This window comes from Panthera onca, chromosome F2 (assembly GCF_046562875.1).
Source record: "Panthera onca isolate mPanOnc1 chromosome F2, mPanOnc1 haplotype 2, whole genome shotgun sequence".
Lineage (NCBI taxonomy): Eukaryota > Metazoa > Chordata > Mammalia > Carnivora > Felidae > Panthera > Panthera onca.
The window spans coordinates 45793107-45814408 of record NC_138356.1 but is presented as its reverse complement, the minus strand read 5'-3'; the positions used below and the strand labels follow the sequence as shown (position 1 = coordinate 45814408).

The 21302-nt window shown below is 32.7% G+C and overlaps 1 protein-coding gene across 13 annotated transcripts in view; it reads right to left on the bottom strand.

Annotated features, from left to right (window-relative positions):
* Nucleotides 1–21302, bottom strand: part of VPS13B (vacuolar protein sorting 13 homolog B) — an 803192-nt gene that overhangs the window by 362360 nt on the left and 419530 nt on the right. For 12 of the 13 annotated variants that reach the window (XR_013553513.2, XR_013553515.2, XR_013553514.2 and 9 more), the window contains one exon: nt 10610–10830. The exons of the other annotated variant lie outside the window; for it this stretch is intronic. Coding sequence is in view for 9 of the 12 variants with exons in the window: in XM_078441712.2 (XP_078297838.2) it covers nt 10610–10830 (221 nt within the window). In the remaining 3 variants the exon portion in view is untranslated. The remainder of the gene's footprint in view (nt 1–10609; nt 10831–21302) is intronic. 13 annotated transcript variants of the gene reach the window in all.

Genomic DNA, 21302 nt, shown 5'->3' with positions numbered 1-21302 from the left:
CGTATTTTGAAAAAAGATTTACTTCTTCTTAAACAATTAAAACTGACAAATAAGGAAAGCATACACCAAAGAAAACAACTTCTAGATACTTCTAAGGGCATAAAGTTAATTTATTTAAGAGAACTGATGCTTTTATTGTCACTATTTCTTATTTCCTTTAACTGTTATCCTTCAATAATTATGTATGAATGGCACTAAGTATGTGCATAATTAATGTGCCAAGCAAACACAGACATAAACTATAAACATATTTTTATTTTCAAAGGAGAAAGTTACTATCACAGAATTCAGACTTGCCAAATTCAAAGGTTTTAAAAAAATAAAAAAATATGAAGATAAATATTCAATTCTTAATCCTTCAAGCTGTACTGAAAACTGCCAATGAAAGCTATCACTACCCCCCTATTAAAATGTCTAAAATCAAAAAGCCTAACCATAACAATATTGGCAAAGATGAAACTCTCATTTACTGCTGATCAGAATGCAAAATGTAGAATAGTTTGGTGGTTTCTGAAAAAGACATACATCTACCATAGGATCCAGCCATTGCACTCTTGTTTCCCCAAGAAAAATGAAAGTCTATATCCACACAAAGACAGAACACAAACGTTCATAGCAGTTTTTCTGTAATAATCCACAACTGGAAAAAAATCTCAAATCTTCACCAGGAAGGGGACAAATAATATGTAGTATATGCATGCAACAGAATATCTATCAATAAAAAGAAATCAACTATGGATTCATGAAAAACATGACCTAACCTGAAAATAATTATGCTGAATGAAAGAAGCTAGGTTTAAAAAAAAAAAAAAAAGGAGAGACAGAAACACAGAATACAACTGTATGATTCTATTTATACAAAATCTTAGCAAATGACAAGTATCCATAATGACAGAATTACTGGCTGCCTGGGATGGGGTAAGAAGTAAAATGGAGGATTATGAAGTGGCATAAAGAAACTTTTGAGGATGATGGATGTATGCATTATCTTGATTCTGAGAATGGTTTCATGGGTGTACATATGTCAAATATCCTAGCATTAATTTAAACATGTGCAGTTCATTGGATGTAAGTATATCCCAATAAAACTTTAAAACTTTCTTAAAGATGAGCACCATGTGAGGCAGCTTTATATACACTATGTATGAAGATGACTGAATATCAATAATATCTTGTGTATCGAATCCCTAATGAATACCAAAAATGTAATGTTTCACTGTTTAAAACTTAATTTCACATCTATTTTCTCATTTACTCTATAACCAATCACATAGGAGATTTACTTGGATTGGAGAGGCTGAGAGAAGCCTCAAGCCGATACATTTCTAAAGAAGAGACATGATTTAAGTGGATGCAAAAAGCCACTGCAGTCTTAAGAATAGTAAGAGCAATAGCCAAGTGCAGGAGATGATGTAGGGGCATCGAAAGGCTCTATCCAGTTAGCGAAGAAGGACTTGTTTTGCAAGGTATTAGGAGAGAGAAGAGTAATCATAAAGGTAGGTAGAAGAAAACCATGGGTATACAATTTCAATGGAAATCAAGCAAGAGAATGGAATTTCAACAAGTGATTACTACTCCATGTTGAACACCAAAGAGCTCTAAGTGAATATATATTTTAAAAGGCTAGCTCATTTGGTATGCAGGTTATCACTAATCATTAAAACTCAATTTCAAAAAAGAGAAAAGACTTTTGTCAAAAACTTAAAAACAAGCAAACAAAAAAAAAGCCTTTGCATATAAAGCATAATCCTTACCCAGTCTAATTTTGCATAAAGATAAAAATAAAAATCGGGGGACTCAGAAAAATTAAAAATGAGTGGTACAAAAAATACAAATCTAGTTTTGTCTAAACTCAATGGTGTGCTCTTAGACAGTAATGCCAAATTCTACTTCCTTACTGAAAACTGAACATAACTTAGCAATAAAAACTATGAATAAACAGGATAAAAAAGGAGCATAAAACCTACTCTTCCTCTAGTTTCACATACCTAAAACCCAAAATGGCAAAGATGGTTTTATGTTCCTGGAAATGCCTTATAGAAAGATGAAATATATCAATTTATTGGCTAAGGGAAAACTGAAACTCTATTATATTAAAAAGAGAATTCTACAGGCTCCTTTAATTTTAGAATAAACATAATTTTTAAGGTTAAAGAGAACAGTGACTAAACACATTAAAGAGAATTGGGTAACTTTGGTAAAACAGTTAAGATAAAGGCGCAAGGGTTAATGAAAATCATCCCTAGGAACAAAAACTCTCATTATTCAACTGTGTTAAATACTTATAGTGTCGAAGGCCCTTGAATGGCAATGAGTTCTAGGAACTGACATAGTAGTTTAGTTCACCATAGTTGATACAGAGACCCACAATAATGCCTAATATGACAATGAATTTATCCTGGGTCTGCCCTACATACAGAGTTGCACACTATATTTTCAAATACAGTGGGGTGCCTGAGCGGCTCAGTTGGTTGAGTGTTTGACTTCAGCTCAGGTCATGGTTTCACGGTTCATGAGTTGAATCCTACATCGGGCTCTGTGCTGGCAGCTGGAGCCTGAAGCCTGCTTCGGACTCTGTGTCTCCTCTCTCTACCCCACCCCAGCTCGCACGCTGTCTCTGTCTCTCTCAAAAATAAACAAACATTAAAAATAAATGAATGAATGAATGAATAAATGAATGAATGAATGAATGAAATACATCAACTACTTGCAGGCTTTGTATCTAAGCAATAATAAATCAAATTAATTAATATACCAGTGTCAAAACTTCTGATATGACTCTAATGGATAAACAAAAAAAATGATATTTAAGAAGAAATTATTTCCTTAAAATGGAATCAAGAATCTTATACACTGGCTACAATGTATAAAAGCTTCTGATAGTATATGCAAAATTTAGTGGATATACACATTGTTCTAGGGAACAGGCTCATAGCTTTTGTTGGATTCTCAAAGAGGTCCATGACACAAAAAAAAAGGACTCAAGAAGCACTATCCTTTCCAAACACAAAAAACCAAACAGATGGAATAACCACTCACAAAAAAGGCGGTGTTATATTGAGTCATTAATTTTAAAAATAAAAATCATAAATGAAATTTTAGGATACACATGGATGTCTGTATTTTAGGGGCCCATTATACTCTTTTTATAAGGCAGGATACCCAGAAAATAAAAAAAAGACCTAGAGATATTTCATCAAGAAAGATTGAACATTTTTGGTAACAGATGCCATACAGGCAAATAACTACATTACAAATTCAGGGTTTGTATTCATAGTGCCTAAGGGAAGCTCTTGGAATTGCTAAGAAATTTAACAGAAAAACTGTGTAAATGATATGAATTATCAATTAGTAAAACAAATTCATTGACCAATAAACATTTAAAAACTGCTCAACCTTATTAATAATCAGGAAAATACAAACTAATGTAAACGATTTGAATTGCCAATTCACAAAAGAGCAAACTCAATGGCCAAGAAACATTTAAAAAGATGATCACAAAACATAAGAGACTCTTAAGAACTGAGAGAAAACTGAGGGTTGATGGGGGGGTAGGAGGGAGGGGAGTGTGGGTGTGGGGTATTGAGGAATGCACCTGATGGGATGAGCACTGGGTGTTGTATGGAAACCAACTTGACAATAAATTTCATATTAAAAAAAAAAAAAGATCAAACATCTGGTTTCCCTTCAGTATGAGGGACTTCCTTTAGGATTTCTTGTAGTGCAGTTCTACAGGTGATAGATTCTTTTATGTGAAAATGTCTTTATTTAATATTTATTCATACACATGTATTTTTTTAAAATTTAGAATTCTGGGTTGAGAAGCTGTATTTTTTCCCCATTTAAAGATGTTATATTCTTCTGCTCTCTATACTCAGAAGAAGTGAGCTAATAATCAAATTTTGGTTGTCTTGTATGTAATGTGTCATTTCTGTAAAGACACTTTCAAGATTTGCTCTTTATCTGTGGATTTCAACAGATGCATTAAGAAAGGCATGGCCTTCTCATGTTGTATGGGCCAAGGGCAGGCCACCCCATGATGAGCCGAGCCACTTTGGCATGAAGATTATTTTAAATTAAATAACAATCAAAAAAAGCAATGCCAGCAGATTCACGAAAAGCTCTCTGCCTCCCCCACAACTGCCTCAAAGAATTTAGGTAGAGGACCTGCACTAGGAAGAGAATTATCACCACAAAGAACTACATTATGATATGAACTAGACATGGTAGATAGGGAGGAACCTATCAAGGCCTGTTTGATCAAAGTCCTCTAAGTCCCATGGTTTCTAAGTGGCCCAGCAAACATTAGCTTACTAGACAATTACTCTTTATCATCTTCCTATAAATTGCATTCATTTTCTCTGAAGTCCCAGACTTTCTCCTTAGTCCAAAATGGTATATATAACTCATTTTGCCTGTCATGGGAATTTCCATGTCTGTGTGGATTCCCCATATTTACACTGTTAGATTTTATTTTCTCCTGTTAATCTGTCTCATGTCAACTTGATTCTTAGTCCACCAGAAGGACCTTGAGGAGACAGGACATTCTCACTCCCCCACAGTGTGTTTATCTTATTCATCCTTGTTCTCCTCATTTCTGGTTGGGGTATGTAGTATATGTAGTATTGCGCTTGTAGTACTCAGTATTATTCTGCAATTGGGGAGAAAAATCAAGCCATCTTTTGTAATTGTGAAAATCCAGAGGGAGTCTGGAAGCCTATGCTAGAGCAACCACTCAACAAGAGAGAGGTTTATCTGGAATCTCATGTTTTTATCATTAAAATTTAGGTTATAAAACAGTATCAACTCTTTACCAAACCTCTGAATACATAATGATTCTTCAAAGTGTTACACTGTTTTGTGGCTTCCTAGCCCTCTGGAAGACTGCTACATTCTACCAGAGATACTCATAACAATTTACAAAGAGGGTATCACATTTTGTATTGGAGTCAATCTAAAAACTAACACAGTTGGCATTCCTATAATATTTCAGAATTTACAAGGTATTTTCACATATTTCATAAATATCTGAAACTTCCCAACAACCTTGTGATCAGCTTTGGTTATAGAAGCTGATAACAATTAAACAGAGCTGGTTTATGAGGACTTACCAAGAAGATAAAGTTGGAATTAAATGAAAAGATAAGAATTATCACATTTTGGGTAAAGGCATTCTTGAGGCATGAGGTTCACTCAGCCTTGGTTTAATTCTCAAAAAAAAAAAAAAAAGATCTTGGTATTTGGGGAGCAGCAAGGAGGCCTTGGGAGCCAGGTGATGGAGGTTTAAGGACAAAGAGAGTGAGCAGGCATGAGAAAGAAATACCAGACCAAAACCTATGTGATGACTTTGCTTAGAACCAGTTTATATTTAAAAACAACAACAAAACCTGACCTCTGTTCCAAACAAAGTGGATATCTGATAAAGATATTCGAGAGTTCGGACTTGAGCGACATGACATTTAATAAGATTCCACAGAAATCACAATACTCTTCAGAATCTCAAAGTAAAAGAAGTATTTAAAAAAAAAAAAAAAGATTCAAAATAATATATTTCCAGGCTAAAACACTAACAGCAATAGAATTTATTCTCAGCTAGGATGGCTATGGATGTCCAGAACATGTAGAGTAGTACAATCCTCTCAAGGCTATAATGACTTTCATAAGTTCCTAAAGTAGAAGGTCTCTGATGGACAACTCCAAGTAGTAGCTGGATGTCTATCATATAGAGATTAAACTACTATTAAACTATGAATATAAAAAATTTTTCTATTTTTTCCTTAAGTTTCTTCATATCCTTTTGGAATTTGTTGTTACAATCATTCCCTCCTCATTCCCACTCCCTTCTCCAGGCAATGAGGAATCTGTCACAATATAGTAGTCTGCATATTCTAACGTTTTATATAGTTGTAATTATACAGTAAGTACTCTTTATCTGACTTTCTTCACTTGGTGTAGTGATTACAATATTCATCCATTACGTTGCATTTTATCAATAATTCAGATCTTTGATGACTGACTAGTATTATATTATACAGATAGATCATAATTTGTTTAATTACCGTTTAATTATTTATGAACAGTTGAGTTGTGATCATCTTGGGGCTATACAAATAAGCTGCCAAATACATCCACATAAAAGTCTCTGCATAGCCATATATTTGCGTTTCTCTAAGGAAAAACTTAGGGAGGAATGGCTGTGTCACATGGTAAGTGCATGTCATACTTTTTCAGGAATTTCCAAGTTATTTCCAAAGTTGTATAATTTTTACATTCCCACCAACAGTATACAAAGAGTTCCAGATGGTTCACAATACTCATTTTTATTTCAGCCAATCTAATTGGTGTATAGTGGGTTGTCTTCATTTTACATTTTATTTTTCCTAATGAATAATGATGATATGCATCTTTTCATGTGCTTACTGACCAATAACATCTTGAGTGGTGAAAGTCTGTTCAAATCTTACTCCCATTATATAAACTGTTCTTTGTCATCACGTTAACAACTAGAAAGCGTTCTTTAAATACCTTCCATAACATGGGACACCTGGGTGGCGCAGTTGGTTAAGCGTCTGATTCTTGGTTTCGGTTCAGGTCATGATCTCACAGTTCGTGGGTTCTAGCCCCGTGTATGGCCCCATACTGTTAGTATAGAGCCTGCTTGAGATTCTCTTTCTCTCTCTGCCCCTTCCCTGCTCATGTGCTTGCTCACTCACTCTCTCTCTCTCTCTCTCAAAATAAACAAATAAACTTTAAAGAAATATTTTGCATAATAGTTTGATGAATATTTTACAAATACTTTCTCTTAGTGTTTGGCTTTCTGCTCTGTTACCAGGTCTTTCAAAGAGAAAATGTTTTAAACTTGATTATGCCCAATATCAAAATCAATTTTGCCCTTTGAACAATACTGACTCATCCAATCTGTGAACAGGTGTATGTCTCCAGTTAGGTGGTAAGTTCTCCCAGCAATGCTTTCCAGTTTTTACGGTAAAGGTCTTGGATATCTTTAGATTCATTTGTTTATGTTTCTGGAAACCAATATAAATGGAAGGGATTCATTCACTCAACCTTCCAATTGTTTGCTGCTAATATATATTAATAAATGGCTTTTTATATATTACTATTGTCTCCTGCAACCTTGATAATTTTATTAGTTCTAGTAATAGTTGCTTAATTCCTCTAGGATTTTCTTAAAAAAAATTTTGTCAGATACAGAGTTTTACTTCTTTTCTTATCTTTATGCCTTTTGATTTCCTTTGGTTTATTGGAATGGCTACAACATTCAGGATGATATACAACAGGTGGTGAAAGCCCACATTCTGGGCTTTTTTCTGATTTTAGTTGAAAAAATTCAGTGTGATATTAAGTATGATGTTTGATTTACTACATATGTCCTTTACAGTTTTGAAAAATTCTTTAATATTAATTCTTTAATATTCTTTAATATTAAATTCTTATTTAATATTCTCAATTTGCTGAGAGTTTTAATCATAAATGGTTGGTTAAATTTTGTCAAATGTTTTACCTGCTTCTAACATAAATTATCATATGATTTTTCTCAACTGTTACTGATATGGTGAATTATACCAAATGATTTTTGAATATTAAAGCATCCTACTTTGTCATAACGTATTAACTTTTTTTATATACTGCTACAACGATTTGCTAATATTTGTTTAAGAATTTTACATCTATTTTCATGAGGGATTTCTAATCCCTTCTTTTTCAGGATTTGATAACAGAATTATGCTGGCTTTGGGGTGCCTGAATGGTTCAGTTGGTTGAGCGTCTGACTCCTGACTGCAGCTCAGGTCATGATTTCATGGTTCATGGGATTGAGCCCCAAATTGTGTTCTGAGCTGACAGTATGGAGCCTGCTTGGAAGTCTCTTTCTCTCTCTCTGCCCCACCCTCCCTTGCTTGTGCTCTCTTTCTCTCTCTCTCAAAATAAATAAATAAACATTAAAATAAAATGTATAAAAACTATACACTGGCTTCATAAAACAAGTTGAGAAGGAATCCTCCATTCTCTATCCCTGAAAAAAGATTTATAAAACTTTTCTATTTTTTCCCTTGACTATTTGACAGAATTCACCCACTGGGGCCTGAAACGGTCTTTATAAACTTGTTCTGATATCACAATTTCTATTAGAGATATATAAGGATATTCAGATTTTCTATTTCTTCTTGTATTATTTTTTGATCAGTTATTTTTTAGTCAAAATTTCTATTTCACCTATATTGTTACACTTGCTGGCATAAAGTTGTCCATATTCTATTATGCTTTTAAAGTCTGTAGGATCTGTGTGATAAACCTCCTCCTTCATTCCCAATATTGGTAATCTGTAGTTTATCTTTCTTATATTGTAACAGTCGTCTCTGCTCTTATCTTTATTATTTTCTTCCTTTCACTTATTTGGGTTTATCTTATTCTTTTCTTAGCTTTCTGAAGTGGAACCGTAAGTGAATGACTTAGGGTCTTTATTTCTAATGTTAATATTTAAAATTATGTTTTCCCTTGAAGAGTACTTTACTATATCCACCTTTTTTATTGTCACTCACCCAAAATATGTTATTTCCAAGTGATTTTTGTCTTTGATTCACAGATTATTTAGAAGCATGTTTATTGTACAGTTTTCTAGATATATTACTGATTTCTAATATATTTTGACTGTGACAATATACAGTACTTTACTTTGATCTCTTAAACAAAATGAGAGAATGTCACCTGAAAAAAAATGTTCATTCCATGGTTGTTCAATATGGTGTTCTATAAATGTCAATTAGATAAGGCAAGTTGGTAGGGTATTTCATACTTTACCTCCAATTATTTTTTTATTTTTATCTGTTTGTTTTATCAATCACTGAGAAAGATGTTATAAAACTTTCCTACTATGTCTGTGGTCAATTTTTTTCATCTTCTATGTCTCCATATTATTATTTTTCATCTAGTTGTTTTATAATTGCTGAGGGAGGTGGCAAAAAAGTTCCTACTACAGAGTACTGAATAGAATCATCCATTTTTTCCCTTTAATTCTGTCCATTTTAGTTTCATATCCTTATTTATCTCTGGTAATACCCTTTTTTGTTATGTTTATTTGATATTAAAATAAGCAAATCCAGCCGTCCTCTGCTGTTTGTATGGTATATTTTTCCTATGCATTTATTTATTTTGTATCCATTTTTTTTATATTTCAAGTGCTTTGGTTTTAAGCAATATATAATGGAATCTTGCTGTTTTCCCCACTCTGTCAATCTTTGCCTTTTAATAGGAGTAAACATTAAAGGGACAGTAAACATTTTTTTGTTAAAGGAGCAGATAGTAAATATTCTAGGCTTTGTGAGCCATGCTGTTTTCTGGTGCTCCTACTTACTTCTGCAGAACAGCAACCTCAGACAAAATGTAAAAAATGGGTTTTTGGCCTGCAGGCTTTAGTTTGCTAACTCATGGTCTAAATACTCCTAGTTAACATCATTAACATTTAATATAATCATTGGTAAGAATATCTTAGCCCTACCATTTTACTGTTTTCTGTTTCTACCCTCTGTTTTTAAACTCATGTTACCACTTCTTGACTTGTTTAGATTTGAATTTTTTTTTTTTTTTGGTATTTCGTTTTAATATGTCTATTGGCTTTGGGGGCTGTCTCTTGGTAGTTTTGCATTTTATTTTTAGTACTTATTTTAGGAGATTATAATATATGTTGAAAAACTTTCACAGTCTAGTCAGAATTTACATTGTGCCACTTCACATGATATTTAGAAATCTGGCAACCATTAGGTACCTTAATTCATCTTCCACTAACCACGCAGGGAGAAGAGGAGAAGGAAGGAGGATGGTATCAGTAAGGAGGCTCTATAAAATATGAAATAATATTTGGACCCACTCGAAAAAACACACTCTAAAATTGGCTTAATTAGTGGTTTGTAATCACTAATGCTGAGAGAAACTTAGATCAACATTGACCTGTCAGAATCAACACCTATCTAAAAAGAGTTATTTCAAAATATAATTTCAAATAGTATTCAACACTGACTATCTATGTAGAAAGTATATCACAGTCTGCTTGAGGTGAAAGAAACAGATTATCTGTATGCAATTAGTAATTTGTAGACATCGGGGGTTGGAATTCACATGAAATTGTAACACGACAGATTTCAGTATGTTTGGCCTACAGCAACTAAAATGTTACAGGATTAGCAAAATATATTTCTTAAGTACTAAACAATGCTTTTAAAAAAATATTACATGTTGAGCAAAAGAAGTCCTGGGTGAGAATCTGGCTGAAAATTATATTTGATCACTTTAACAGTCTCTTCCAGTCTGATAATAAAGTAGTTCTTCAGCTTTAAACACTTCACATCTGCAACTGATTTCATTCTTTCAGCCAAAAGATGCATTTATGCTGCCACCATTACATTTTCAGAAGAGTTTAAATTACAAAACTTGAGAGAGCTTCAAAGCAATACTTAATCTAACCATTCTGATCTTGATGACTCTGTTAAAAATAACTTAGGACACGAAACAGAAGAGAAATCCTTCTCAAAATTGATAACAATTGTTCTTAAATCACATTATTTTAAATTTCCTTTCATAAATCAAATATACTAACCTGAGGATTTGAGCATTTTATCTGAAGTGACTCTAGGTCAACATGGAGACAGACAACAAATGAATGCCTTGTATCAGGTCCTGTAGGAAGTAGTTTTTGAGATGTAACAGCTAGAGTAGAGGTACAACCCATAGGTTCCACTAGGCAAAGTGTCACTTGTTTTCCAAAAAGGGTATACATGCTGAAATGATGCAAGCTGATAGTCCAAGGAAAAGCATTACCTGATAATAAGAACAAAAGGCAGTAGAGAAGCACACATATAAAATATAGTTGCTGCTTGATAGTAAAGGGTCTATTGTCTATTTTTGAAATGTGAAACATTTACTATAGCATCAAAAAAGCAAATATACTATCCCAGAGACAAATGTGGTAAATAATTTAACTGCTATTTAAAAGTAACCTTTGATAAATGTTAACATTTGCATTTATTATAACACTACTGTAACAATAATTATATACATTATACAACATGCAGAAATAGCAACACACTACTATATCAGTAATTATATATATTATAAAACACGTAGAAATAGAACTTAAGGAAATGAGATACAGATATAAATAGAAGTCTGACTTCCTCTTCTTTCATCCTAGTGGATTGCATCGTGCAATTGCTGGGGATGTATTCATTTTACCTTGGAGACCACAGAAAATGTGTTCTATCGGGAAAAGACAATGATTTTTGCATGGAGTGAAGGTGACCACAGATCTAGCTGAGGAATAAGAGAGGAAAAGAATAATCTATTATGGTCTCTTGGACTACCTGTACCAGAATCAGGTGCGTCCTTATATAAGCCACAGATTCCTGATTTTTAATTTGGACTTACTTAATCAGAATATCTGGGGGTAAGACCCAGGATGCATTTGGTATCTTCATTATTATGTATAATATGTTATTTTTAAGTAAAATATACTTGAGAAAAAATAAGCACTCATAAATTTCAGGAGTAAAAGCAAAATTCCTTTTCTTCTTTTACATTTTTTATTAATGTAGCAGAGATTGATATAAATTATGAGATAAAGCCATTTTTTAATGCAGCTATAAAGTACTTTGTGAAATGACTTTTAACCGTATACTTAGTATTGGAATATTTATTAACACTTATTCTTTAGATGTCAACTGATGCAAATTAGATTACTATGACATAGTGTTGACTTTGCAGTTCTACTAGCACTTGTATGTGTAGATATTGTAGACATCTTTTTAAGTAGCCAAATTATTTTTAATAAATTGAAAATACTTAATTTCTAATTAGAGAGTTACTAGTACCCCACTGAAGATAAATTAGGAAATAGAATAAAGAAGAAAAATCAAAATCAGTCATAAACTAGAAAATATAAAGAAGGAAAGTTAAAACCAGTCAAAATGAAACATACTAATGCCTCAATAAAGATAAATTAGAAAATAAATAAAAAAGAAAAATTGAAACTAGTCAAAACCCTGCTGCTCCAAATAACTATTAACATAGTTTTATTTCCTTCTTGTTTTTTCTCCGTTGTACTGGATATGCCCACACAGAGCCAGGGTCACACTATATTTTTAGATTCAGGTTATTTTCCAATGCTTAATTACTAACTGAATCATTTATATTTAAATTCCATATATATGGGATATTTATTTATATGTAATATAAATAAGCATTTAAACTATAAATGGTGATATTAAGTATATTCAGATTCTTACAAGTTTGAACACTCAAAATACCTTGACCAAATATAGCTCATAAGATTAAAACTAGAATCTTTGAAATTGAGCCTTGGATAATAGAATAAATCTAGCTACACAGGAGACCACAATAACTTGACTGGAAACAATGAAAACTGCATAATAATGTGTGGTCAGCACTGTGGTACTGTGCCTGTCTTAAGACTTAAAATATTTGCCCCCAAGAAAGAATGACAAACTTTAAATCATCTGTAACTAATTCTAAAATTATTTTAAAACCTACACAAAGTGCTATGCTATTTACAAAATAAATACTTTGCCAAATTTGTCTTAAAATATTCTGGAATGATTTCAGGTCACATATTTTAAAACTGGTAGTGAGCTATATATAGTTTCTCAAATTTTATGATACCCAAGAAATGTTAAATGGTAGTTATGTTGGATGAAGAGCACCACATTTAAATGTTAAATTAAGAATGAAAATCCCAAATGACATTAGTACTATCTCATATGTGTCTCTTCTTCTTCTTTGGAATGAGACCAATAATTGAAATTTGGTATATCATATTCTAAGTCTTAAACAGAACCTTTAAAACAATAGTTTATGCCCATTTATTTAGTATGCAGATTGTCTTTTTAAAAAGTACACTCTACCTAGAAGATGAGATCTTAACATGTACAGACAAAAATTCCTACAATTAATCATTCTGAAAAAATTATCAAAACAACAAATCGTTAGCTGCAAAAATATTCCTTTTACATGCACATGCACACAAAATAAAAACACCTTATCATTTATAACACTGGGAATATAATGTTCTAGGGTATCCCTAAAATATGCTCAGACATCCACAAATGACATTCCAGAATCATTCATTATTCTGAGACCTTCAAGACTAGTATTTTACTTGAACTGTAAAGTTCTAATGCTGTAACATGTTTTATTTTAGATAAACTATTGATGGAAGAATTCACAAGTTTTCAAAGTATCTAAAAATAGCAAGAAAACTAAAAACAAAAAAATTGGTAATGCCATTTTGTGTGAATTTGTAAAAACACTGTTTTTGACAGAGAAAAAGATATCAATAAAATAATTTTCAAGAAAATGACAAATATACAATGATGTGACTCATATTAAATAATCTGAAAGAGCATAATATAACTGGGCTATGGGGAAAAGTAAATACATAAAGAAAATTCGGTAAGACTGTGTGCTACATGTGTCAACAATGGGGAAGGGGCACTGGACTTCATTAGACAATATTAAGTTACAACTGAGAGAAATTTTAAAAATTATCAGTGTGGATTTCCTTACATTGTATTGCATGATGATTTCACACATATTAGAAACAGAAGATAAAAAACAGGTTTAGGTAACATGGAAAATTACATATATATTACACACACACACTCAAAAATTCCTATTATCAATGTTGGGGTCAGTAAACAGTGACTAATTATCAGACCCTCATCACGTGAATTATAAATTTACTTTCTGATCTTGAATCTTGGTGGGTAATGATCAATAATCTGAAAGGTCTTTCCCTTTCTAAAGATGCTCTACTAGACTACAGGAACTTAGTCTTAGACTACTGTACATACTTAGTTAGGATCAAGGTGAATCACTTTACTAACATTAATATGGCACATAAAAGTAGGTCAATACTGGAGATACTCTCATTTTTCTTTTTTTAATCTTAGTCACTAAATGTCTTTATAAGCAAACAACAAAAACGTCTTCTAATTTGTTTCCGTTATGTCCCACAATTCAGCATGACTCAAGCAGGTTTTTATTTCAAATATGAATTGATAATAACAGAAATATTTTATTATCTAATGTGAGGTTAACGCTTTGGAGGAAGATACACTTTATTCTACATACATAAATGAGCGAAATCTGCTGCCATTGTTTTCCCAAACCACTTAGCACTTGACTGATTTAAGACAGTTAATATAAAGGGTTCTTTAATTCTAAGTGATGTTAATTTAAATAATGAATATAACAAATTTTCCTGGCAGAGAGCAGCCAAAATGTCTATAAAACAGGTAAAATGAAAAAGAGTAACCTATAGATTTATTTGCTCTGCAGCCAAGAATTCTACATTTGGAACTTATATAACTCAACACAAAAAAACCAAATAACTGACAATTAAAAAATGGGCAGAGGACCTGAACAGATATTATTCTAAAAGACATACAAATGATCATACGTATGTGAAAAAATACTCAATATCACTAATTACAGGAAAATGCAAATCAGAACCACAAAGAGATACCATCTCACACCAGTAAGAATGGCTAATATCCAAACAGCAGGAAATAACAAGTACTGGTGAAGATGTGGAGAAAAGGTAACACTTGTGCGCCCTTGTTGGGAATGCAAACTGGTGTAGCCACTATAAAGAACAGTATGGAAATTCCTCAAAAAATTAAAATGAGTTAACATATGATCCAGGAATTCCACTGTTGGTTATTTACCCAAAGAAACAAAAGCGCTAATTTGAAAAGATATATGAATACCTATGCTTATTTCAGCACTATTTAAAACAGATAAGATATTCAAACACATTCTGAAAGAAAAACAAACACACGTTCTCTTTTTACTCCCTTCTCCACATTTTATATATATGTTGTAATATTTACATCTTTTTATTCATAATGTTCTCTAATTATGGCCATTACTTTTCCAGTTAAAGAAGTCCATTTAAAGTTTCTTGTAAGGCTGGTTTCGTGGTGATAAACTCCTGTATCTTTTGTTTGTCTTGGAAACTCTCTCCTTCAAATATGAATGATAATCTTGACATAATTTTCCATGTTTGAACTTAAATGACAATCATATTAACATAGACGATTTACTTAGGATGTTATATAAGAACCTCATGGTAACAAGAAACCCAAAACCTATGATACACAAAGAAAATAAAGAGACAGAAAGACAAACATAACACAACAGATATGCATCATTCACAAAGGAGAGGAAGAAGAAAGGAACAAAGAACTACAAAAACCACCAGAAAACAAAATTTTTAAATGCCAGTAAGTAAGTTCATACCTATCAATAATTACTTTAAATGTAAATAGTCTAAATGCTCCAAGCAAAAGACATACTGCAACGGAATGAATAAAAATCAATACTCATCTACATGCTGCCAACAAAAGATTCACCTCGGACCTAAGACACATACAGAATGAAAGTGAAGGGATGGAAAAACATCCACTATGTAAATGGAAGAAAAAAAGTCAAGGTAGCAATACTTGTGTCAAACAAAACAGACTTTAAAACAAAGACTGTAACAAGACAATAAGGGCGTTGCATAATGACAAAGATATCAATCCAAAAAAAAAAAAAAACCATATAACAATTGTAGGTACTCAAGCAACAATGGGGCACCTAAATATATTAAGCAAATATTAACAGACATAAAGAGAGAAATTTATGGTAATAATAGTAGAGGACACTCCACTTATACCAATGTATAGATAACCCAGATAGAAAATCACTAAGGAAACAATGGCTTTGAATGACACAATGGACCAGATGGATATAACAGAAATATACAGAACGCCCCATCCAAAACCAACAGAATATTGCATTCTTTGCAACTGAACATGAAACACTCTCCAAAAAAATCACATCATAGGCCATAAAACAAGCATCAATAAATTTAAGAAGAATGAAATGAGAATGGGAAGCAGGAGACAGATGCACAGCTTTCAGTAACTGAAAACAGCCACCTCCTCAGAGAGAGGAAGGCATTCATGCAAAGCGCAAGTGTAGGTAGGTATTGTCCCTAACCGTATCCTTACGAAAAAGGAGATGCACATTTCTAAATGCATTTCATGAAAGCCTTTTGTATATATAGCTTGTGTTTTGCTACTACATGTAAACACCATGATTAGCAAATAAAAATACTTTTATAAATGCTTTCAAAACAAAAGACTGAAATTATACCATGTATCTTTTCTGATAACTATATGAAACAAAAAATAAATCACATGAAAAAAGTGTAAAAAACACAAACAAATGGAGATGAAACAACATGATACTAAACAACCAATTGGTCAACAAAGCAATCAAATAAGAAATAAAAAAATACACGGAGATAAATGAAAATGAAAACACAAAGGTTTCCCAAATCTTTGGTATACAGTGAAAGCAATTCTAAGAGGTAATAATACAACAACACAAGCATTCCTCAAGAACCAAGAAAAAGCTTAAATAAACAATCTAACCTTACACCTAAAGGAACTAGAAAAAGAAGAAAAAACAAAACCCAAAGGGACTAGAAGTAAGGAAGTAATTAAGATCCAAACAGAAACAAATGACAAAGAGACCCCCTCCAAAAAAAAAAAAAAAAAATCAATGAAACCTAGGGCTAGTTCTTGAAAAGATAAACAAAACTGACAAACCCTTAGCCAGACTCATCAAGAAAAAGAGAAAGGACTCAAATAAATAAAATCAGAAATGAGAGAAGTAACAACTGACACAAAAGAAAGACAAAAGATTGTATCAAACTACATGGCATGTAATATTAAAAGTTACATGCCAACAAACTGGACAACCTAAAAGATATGGATATGGATAAATTGCTAGAAACATAACAGTCTTCCAAAACTGAACCATGAAGAAATAGAAAATCCTAACAGACCATTTACAAGTAACAAAAGTGCACTGCCAATCAAAAAACTACCAAAAACCATAAGTCTAGGATGAAACGGCCTCACAGGTGAATTCCACCAGACACTTAAAGAAAAGTTAATACCTATTCTCCACAAACCATTCCAAAGAATACAAGACAAATGAAAGATTCTAAATACATTCTATGAGGCCAATATTATGCTGATAGCAAAACCAGACACCAAAAAAAAAAAAAAAGAAAAAAAAGAAAAAAAAGGAAAAGAAAAAGAAAAAATAAAGAAGGAAAGCAAGCAAGCTACAGGCCAGTATCCCTGAAAAACATAGATGCAAAAATCTTCAACAAATAATAGCAAACTGCATACAACAATATATTAAAAACATAATCCACTAAGATTAGGTGTGACTTATTCCAGGATGAAAAGATGGATCAATATTTGCAAATCAACCATCACCATGTATCACATCAGCAAAAAAAAAGGATAGAAACCCTATGTTCATTTCAATAGATGTAGAAAAAGCATGTGACAAGATTCAATATCCATTCATGATACAACACCTAACAAATTGGGGTTAGAGGGCATACTTCAACATTATAAAGGTCATATGAAAACCCCCCAGCTATCACAGTCAATGGCAAAAAATTGAGAGCTTCCTCTAGAAGATTAGGAACAAAATAAGGATGCCCATTCTCACCACTTTTACTCAACATAGTACTGGAAATCTGAGCTAGAACAATCAGATAAGAAAAAGAAATAACAGGCAACTGTAGCAGAAAAGAATTTAAACTGTCACTGTATTCAGATGAAATGATACTATACACAGAAAATCCTGAAGACTCCACCAAAAAACTACTACAAGGAATAAACAGATTCAGTAAAGTGGCACAATACAAAAGTAATGCCTAGAAATGGGTAGCATTTCTATACACTAAGGACAAAGAAAGAGATACTTTAAAAAAAACCATCCATTTATAAAACTGTACCAAAACGAATAAAATATCTAGGAAAAAACAACCAAAGAGGTACAAAACCTGTACTCTGAAAACTATAAAACACTGATGAAAAAACTGAAGACAAAGCAAACACAGAAAAAGATACTGGATGGATTGGAAAAATACTGTTAAAATGTCCATGGCACCCAAAGCCATCTACAGATTCAATGCGATACCTATCAAAATACAAATGGCATTTTTCACAAAACTAGAATGAAGAATGATTAACATTCGCATACAATTACAGAAAACTCCAAATAGCCAAAACCATCCTGAGAAAGAACAAAGTTGCAGGTATCACAATACCAGATTTCAAGATATGCTACAAAGCTATATATCAAAACAAAATGGTACTGGCACAAAAAAAATCTACATAGATAAATGGAACAGAATAGATAGCCAAGAAATAAACACATGGTCAATCAATCAATTCAAAGGAGGCAAAAATATATAATGGGGAAAAGACAGAATTTTTAAAATATGGTGCTGGGAAAACTGTACAGCAACATGTAAAAGAATGTAACTGGACTACATTCTTTTTTTTTAATGTTTATTTTGAGAGGGGAGAGAGGGAGAGAGAGGGAGAGAGGGAGAGAGAGAGAGAGAGAGAGAGAGCGCGAGAGCGAGAGCGCACAAGCAGGGGAAGGGCAGAGAGAGATGGAGAAAGAGAATCCCAAGCAGAATCCATGCTCTCCACACCGAGCCAGGTGCAGGACTCAATTACACAAACCATGAGATCATGGCCTGAGCCAATATCACAAGTCAGATGCTTAATCGACTGAGCCCCTCAGGTACCCTTAAAGTGGACTACTTTCCAAAATCAAACACAAAATAAACTCAAAATGGATTAAAGACCTAAATGTAAAACCCGAAACCATAAAAATCCTAGAAGAGAGCACATGCAGTAATTTCTCTAACACTGGCGGTAGGAACTTTTTCAAGATACATTTCCTGAGACAAGAGAAATAAAAACAAAAATAAACTACTGAGACTACATCAAAATAAAAAGCTTCTTAATTTTTTTTAAATTAAAAAAGTGTAAAAATAAAAACCTGCACAGCAAAGGGAATAATCAATAAAACTAAAAGGCAACCTATGAAAAGGAAGAAGATATTTGCAAATGCTGTATCTGATAAAAGGTTACCATCCAAAATAAATAAGAAATTCTACAACACTCACACACAAAATCAATAATCCAATTAAAAACGGGCAAAAGACATGAACAGACATTTCTCCAAAGACATACAGATGACCAACAGACACATGAAAAGATGCTCAACATCACTCATCATAAGGGAACTGAAAATCAAAACCACAATGTAGGAAAACAAGAACCCTTATGCGCTGTTTGTGGGAATGCAAATTGGTGCAGCCACTGTGGAAAAGAGTATGAAGGCTACTCAAAAAATTAAAAATTGAAATACCATATGATACAATAAATTCACTCCTGGGTATTTACCCAGAAAAAATGAAAATACTAACTCAAAAACAACTATGCAAGCTTATATTTATTGCAGCATTACTTAGAACAGTCAAGACATAGAAGCAACTTGAGTGTCCATCAACAGACAAATGGATAAGGAAAATGTTCTGTGTGTGAGTATACATACACAATGGAATATTACACAGCCATAAAAAGAGATCATGCATTTGAGACAAGATGGGTGGACCTAGAGGATATAATGATAAGTGAAATAAGTCACACAGAGTAGGCAAAGTGTCACATGATTTCACTTTTATTTAAGAAATAAAATGAAGAAACAAAGATAAAGGGAGACATACACAAAAACGCACTCTTAAATACAGAGAACAAAGTCATTGCCAGAAAGAGGGTGAGGGAGGTGAAATAAACGGGATTATCACAGACTTATCCTGAGGAGCACTGAGTAATGTATAGAATTGTTGACTCTTTATATTGCACAACTCAAACTAGTAAAATGTCGTTAATTATGCTTTAATTAAAAAGGGAAGAGAAAGGGGATGCGTGGGGGGTTCAGTCAGTTAAGCATCTGACATTAGCTCAGGTCATAACCTTGTGGTTTGTGAGTTTCATCTCAGCACTGAGCCCTAAAGAGCTCAGAGCCTAGAGCCTGGAGCCTGCTTTGGATTCTGTTTCTCCCTCTCTCTCTCTCTGCCCCTCCCCAGCCCCCCCTGAAAAATAAACATTAAAAGAAAAGGAAAGAAATGAAAAATGTAGGCCACAACAGTAGATCCATGGTGGTCTAAGGAAAAAATAAAATGAGCCTATCAACAGAAATTAGCCAACCTGAAAAAAAAAGAAAAAATATTGAAAAATTAACAGAGCCACAGAGATCTAAAGAACAACATCAAGCATACTAATATAAAAGTGACATAAGACCCAGAAGGCAAGAAAAAGAATAGAAAAATATTTGAGGAAACAATGCCTGGAAAATCCTCAAATTGATAAACAGCATTAATACATATATCCAACCAATTCAAGTCCAAAGACGATAAATACTAACACACTAACACCTAGGTTTATTATAAGCAAATTGGTGAAAATTAAAAAACGAGAAATTCTTGAAATCAGGGGGAAAAAAACCTAATTTGCATATAGTGGAAACTCAATACGTTTAAAAGTTGATTTTTATGTAAAATAATGGGAGTTCAGAAGGCAGTATGATCAATAACAGTGAAATCATGAAAACAGCAAAAATGTCCATCAATAGATGAATGGATAAAAAGAAAGTTGTATGTATGTATGTATGTATGTATGTATGTGAGTGTGTCTCTTTCTCTATATATAGACACACACACATATAATTATGTATATTGTAGTAATATTCCAGTGTGTATGTGTGTGTGTGTATATATATATATACACACACACGTATCCATATATACACAAGTACACATATACATACATACATACACACAATGGAATATTAGTCATAAAATGAATAAACTCTCACCGTTTAAAATGACATGGATGGAGGTAGAGAATATTATGCTATGTGAAATAAGTAAGAGAAAGACAAATACCATATGATTTAACTAATATGTGGAATTAAAGAAACAAAACAAATTATTACAGGGAAAAAAAGAGAAAGAGGAAAACTAAGAAAATAACTCTTAACTATAGCAAACAAATGGATGGTTACCAGAGGGGAGATGGGATGGGGGATGGATGAAATAGTTGATGGGATTTAACGAGTACACTTATAATGATCACCAGGTATTTGTATAGAAGGGCTGACTTACTAAATTCTACATATGAAACTAACTGAAATTAAAAAAAAAAAACTAAGAAAAAAGAAGGGAGTGAAAAATCACATTCCAATATAGGAAAGAAAATACACTGTAAAGCAAGAACTCTATAGTCAGAAAAAATTATGTTCCAAATATTAAGATGAAAAAAAAATAATCCCAGATGAAC